At 33.6% G+C, this 5987-nt stretch overlaps 1 protein-coding gene across 1 annotated transcript; it reads left to right on the forward strand.

Moving 5' to 3' along the window:
* The first annotated feature begins 2432 nt into the window (after window positions 1-2432).
* Window positions 2433-3462, forward strand: LOC124359441 (probable 18S rRNA (guanine-N(7))-methyltransferase). The gene has a single exon (XM_046812185.1). It carries the CDS (start codon window positions 2557-2559, stop codon window positions 3382-3384), a length of 828 nt encoding a protein of 275 aa, XP_046668141.1. The 5' UTR covers window positions 2433-2556; the 3' UTR covers window positions 3385-3462.
* The last annotated feature ends 2525 nt before the right edge of the window (window positions 3463-5987 follow it).

Below are 5987 nucleotides of genomic sequence, written 5' to 3' on the forward strand. Positions count from 1 at the left end.
GACGTTTCCTAGTCTATATATACTGGAATGTTTGACATTTTTCTTTAAGAACAAACACCTTTTTCCAGTACAACAGTCAAATTATAATCTCCGCGGTACAAATTCCTTAACTCTTCCAAAACATTCAACAACATTCTTTAAAAAACAAACCCTTTACTCTTGCATAAAATTTTTCAATAACTTGCCATCTGGGTTCAAGGAGGCCAACACTTCAATATCATTTAGGAGGAAGATAAAGTGCTTGTTATCTGAAAAGGAATATTATAGTACTAATTGTTTTCTAATTGACAAGGACCTTTAGTTATTTTAGAAACTAGGCTAGTTCATTTTCAATGTACACTGACGATTGTTATGCATGTAAATGTCTTCAACAATAAAAATAATTTGATTTGATTTGATTTGAAAATGTATTTTAAATCATAGGTTGTGGTCCCTTACACGTGAAATGTAAATTAATGTATGTGTTACTATGCAGAGCTGGCTGGTAGACGATGAAAAGGGGTGGGTAGGAATAGTGCAGGATGGTGAACGTCTCCTGAAATAATTGGGCACAGGAGTGCACAATTTTACTATATAAGTATAAATATAACAGGCTATGACTTCCTTATAAGATAAACCAGTAACACACTTATTACAGGTACAGAAACAATGTACGCCTCTTATGGAACTGCAGTCTTTTCTTGATTGAGTTCAAGACAACGTCTTGCCATCTGTCCAAACTTTCTTTGTCTTGGTAGAAAATGTATAACTTATGCCCTGTCTTAATTTGTTAGACGTTTAGCCAATACATTGTCCAGAACAAAACCTAGAGTTAATTTGATATATTACATTAGTGGGATTAATTATAAGATATATTTGAATATTATAGTACTGTTATTCGGTTTCGAGCTATGTTCAAAATCTCATAACTAAGTAGGTCTTTGCAAAGCTAGTTCAAAATCTATAAACTATTTTTACTTAACAGATATGTTTTGTGCGCAAGAAAGTGAGTTAATACAATTTTTCGAACTACGGACCCATGGGAAATACAGCTGATCCATGCTTTGTGCACACGGTACTATATTTCATCAGTAACCCAAGTAAACAGAACACAGTAATAAAATGCCATGAAGATTATACTGCAGGTTAAGCTAAAATGTCTGTATAGGTACCGATTTATATTTACTAATCCAATAAAGTCACTTCATCACATATGTTGATAAATTACTGAAAATGATCATATGATTAGTCTTTCCAATAATCTCTGTTTACTAATTCGTTTATTCTGTGTTTTTCTCGTAGATAGCATGGTTATTTATAAGACCATTGCAATCATGACCACTATCTTGATAGATAGATATCGTGATTCCCAACTGATCGATGTTTTCCATTTTGAATATTACTATAGAAGTAGTATTATAGGTATAATTAGAATTTTCACCATATTTCAACTCTCTAGGTGAACTCGTTCGGCATTTATCATGTGTACAGTCAGACATAAATCGGCATTCGGTTAGCAACTGACATGAAGATGTCAATACGATGCGTTCTTTTACTAGATGGTAGATATGAAGTAATAACAACACCACAGTATCACGTGTGTGACTAAGGCTGAGAACGAGAACAACGCCGTTGTCTAACGTGTTCTTCGGAAGAGCTTGACATACTTGATGTTATAATCAGTACACTATCAATTATAGTGTTGGATCACCCACGAGAAAAAGGAAAAAGGTGATTTTATTATTTAAGATTCACCACGTTGCTATTTGTGACATGATTGCCAGCCTGAGTACGGGCCTGGTTGTCAGTAGTTATTGTCACTATTGTTAGTTTCTTTTGCTACAAGTGTTACGAACGTTATATTCATCTTTGGCATATCGACTCACTGTTCTGTATTCTCATTTTAATGGAATTTTTCGTTAATAAAATAAAAATACAGCATTATAAATTGTAAAATTTATTTTCACGTTAATTTAGTGAGACGGAGTGTTGTTTATTTCGGAATATTGCTTGTAGACTTAAGTTCAATCTAAGATTCTAAAAATATATAAAAACCCAAGTTTACAATTTTACATTATTTGTATTGTTATACTTTTTAACTTTTTCTATGTAGAATGCTGCCAATTTTAAGACAATATTGATGGTATGTCCTTGTTCAGTAGTTTATATTGATATATGTATTTTCTTCTTCTATTAAGCAAAGTATTATAGCACTTTTGTTCTATGTACTTGACTTTCGCCAATGTTCAAAGTTCATTGATTGTTTTTCATATTAACCGTCTCATATTGCTGTCACTCGAACAGTATGATTGTAAAATAATATGAACCATGTATGATAAATAAATAAATAAGGACGTTAGTAATTTTCCAAATAATACTGGCAACACTGTGTTTCTCTTTGGTATAACATTTCTGGGTAGCTATTGGCTGCATGTGCATGTTATTGTTATTTCATTCAGTTCAGATTCAACTGAGGTCACTAGTCAGCTGGAGGTACGTTTTGTTGTTACAACGTGGTCTAACCTAAAACAATTGAACTCTTCTGTTTAGCTGTGATTGTTTAGTATTTTAAGTAATATGTCGAAACGACCAGAACATCAGGCACCCCCTGATATATTTTATAGTGAAACAGAAGCTCAGAAATACACACAAAATTCTAGAATTATGAAAATTCAAGAAGAAATGAGTGAACGTGCTATAGAACTGTTGTGTTTACCCGAGGACGAGAATTGTTTAATTTTGGATATCGGTTGTGGATCTGGATTAAGTGGTTCAGTTCTTGAAGATCATGGACACATGTGGATCGGTGTTGACATATCAACTGCAATGTTATCTGTGGCTCAAGACAGAGAAATGGAGGGTGATCTTGTTCTAGGTGATATGGGTCATGGTATGCCTTTCAAACCTGGATCTTTTGATGGTGCTATTAGCATCAGTGCTCTGCAATGGTTGTGTAATGCAGATCATGCTAATCACAAACCAGCTAAAAGACTCAATAAGTTTTTCTCTTCTTTGTATGCATGTCTAAGTCGAACAGCCAGGGCAGTGTTCCAGTTCTATCCAGAGAACTCTTATCAAATTGAACTCGTTACAGCAGAAGCAATGAAAGCCGGATTCTATGGAGGATTGGTTGTAGATTTTCCAAACTCAACTAAGGCTAAAAAGTTCTTTTTGGTTTTGATGACTGGAGGCGCAACCCCTCTACCAAAAGCCTTGGGTACAGACGGAAGAGATGAAACTGTTCGCTTTACCAATAAACGTGAAAAATATGAAAAGTTGAAAGGTAAACCAATGAAGAAAAGCCGTGAATGGATCCTTGAAAAGAAAGAAAGGAGGAGAAGACAAGGGAAAACAACGAGAGAAAATTCTAAATACACTGGTAGAAAAAGAAGTGGAAAGTTCTGAAAATAGAGTCAACTTGTTAAGTTATAATTTGTTTGAAACCTGTTTTATGTTATTATTAAGATTCTTTACTAAGTTCTACAAATTTACCAATTATTTACTTCCAGTTCCTTTCCCTTGAAAAGCAATGTTCGTTGTATCCAACATTCCTTTGAAATTGCTCGTTAATCAATTTCGCTCAAAAAGGAATGAAGTTTTTAAGAATACCGGATTTCAAAATCGTCATGTGAGATATTTTTCTGAAGATTGGGGCACCTGATACAATGAACCTCATAGCCTGCTGAGTAATGCCAAGGTAAAATAATGTCTTTTTTAAATGCTTGTTGTTTACAAGCTCACTTATAATTTTTTTATAGATATAAATGTATAATTTTGTTTTATAATAGCCTAAATGAAATGGGTAAGTCCTATTCAGTATTATACTTATTATATATTATATTTTATTTCATATTATTGTAAGCAGTGTAAAGACAAAGTAAACAAAAGATACAAAGTCATTTATAAAATATAGCCTACCGTCTTAATCTAATATATCAACTACGAGAGTTTAAACTATTTCACGTTTGGCTTGTAATAACCTGGTACATATTGTTTCTGTACGAATGTGTTTATTTATTATCTGCACACCGTGGCTGTATTGCATCTCATCTATATAGAATACGAACTATGTAGAAGTCCGCACTTCTGGTTTAGAAGAAAAAGATTTTTTGATATATTACCTAAATTAGAATAATATTTATATTAGTCACATTACCTAAAATAATCTAGAGCCACATTTAACAATTTCTTAAAATGATGTTTTTTTTTTTATTGTCAGAAAAATGTACAGGTGCTAACAAACCATATATTGCATTAAAGTTATTAACATGTTTGAGATTTAGCTTGAAATCCCAAATAGTCCATCAATTGTGGGGACTGACGAATCGGGGGTTTCAAGTACACATTCTCTTCTTTATAGTTCAATGTGGCAGTAATTGTCCTCCTGCTATATAATATGAGTATTATCGAGGGATGCTTTTACTATTTTTCAGGGAGAGTCTTTAATAAGCGGCCTATATATGTTATTTCGTTGTTTTTATTGAACAATTCTATATATTATCCAACTTCGATATGTAAAAATTGTACAGAATAAGAGTTATAATAAATTACTGTAACAAGAACAATCTCGTACATTGCAATTTTAAAAACAAATTTAACACTAACATTATAAAACAACAAAACAAACTATGGCCTAGACTTTGATATCAAAGAAACCTTACAATATTTATTACTTGCCCAGCTTTATATCAATGAGTAAACAGCTTTTTTGAAATGGAATAAAGAATTCGGTACTTTGGGATTATACCGACCACACCAGTATGAAGAACAGAGAAATATACATTTATAGAAACAAACATGATAGAACGAAAAAAACAACTCTTTAATTATAAAATTACAAACTTACAAGTGTTTCCAGGTATTGTGATCGGTATCGTTGTCGCTGTTATCTTATCTTTCTCGAGAATCCCGATTACGGCCGCGCGGCATCACATGATTTGCACGGTACATAATTGCCTTTCCATTACAATTCAATTTATATTTCTGATCAGCTCCTCTAGAATTTGATATTTTACTGATAGGTACTATCTCGAGGGATGTTTTTCTTTCGTCGACATCTGCGCGGGGGCAGCACCGAAGGTGCTGCCGAAGCCCGCGCTGATGGCCGGAGGCACTCGCATTTTGGGTGGCGGAGTGTGATCAAGAATAAAAATGTTTTGAGTGTTTTTTCAATAAAGAGTTTAGTAATGTTTGTTTTTGTTGAATTTTTGTGTTTGGAGAAATGTAGAGGTAAAACACGGAAGTACAACAAAGCGACGAACCGGCTGAACGGGCGGCGAGACTCTGCAATCACGTTATCTACTAGACCGCTCGACTTTGACCTCTGTCTGAGGATGGGGAGGGGTTTGCGATAAGACAATTCCTGTTTTATATTGACGAAATATTGTTCTACGCTAATCTAGTAATCAGCAGAAGCAAAATGTCAAATAACGATTCATGTCTGGGTGTGGTCGGTATAATCCCAAAGTACCAAGAATTCATCCTATGGGTTACCAGGAGCCAAACCCACATGTTGAAGCCGCTTAAACAAATCTCATCACTAGTGAGAAATATCTCACATATTTTTTTCACACATTGTTTACATTAAAATTACTATAACTACTAAGTTGAAATCATATGCTAAGTAAAATAAATTGTAATATCGAATTATTCCTTTGGATAACATTGAACCATTTGATAAAAACAACCGAATAACGAGTGTAGGCCGCTTATTTTAAGTCTACCCATTTTAGGTGCTGTTTTCACTAATGCCGAGGCGTTAGCCTACCTTCAGCCCATTCAACTAACTTACTACTTAATGCCTTAATAAGTTTTAATCCAGACTTTTCAAAACTTTTTTCTTCTTTAAAGTCACTTTCTAAGCATTTTCCTGTTGAAAAGACAACAAATAATAGGAAATGTCTACAACAAATATTTAGCCATTAAATAAGGTGGGGTTAAATTTGCACTTCAAATATGTTCCTACCTATCAATTTCGTATAGTACTAAATAGTACATTGGAAATTCAT

Source organism: Homalodisca vitripennis, chromosome 4 (genome assembly GCF_021130785.1).
Source record: "Homalodisca vitripennis isolate AUS2020 chromosome 4, UT_GWSS_2.1, whole genome shotgun sequence".
NCBI lineage: Eukaryota > Metazoa > Arthropoda > Insecta > Hemiptera > Cicadellidae > Homalodisca > Homalodisca vitripennis.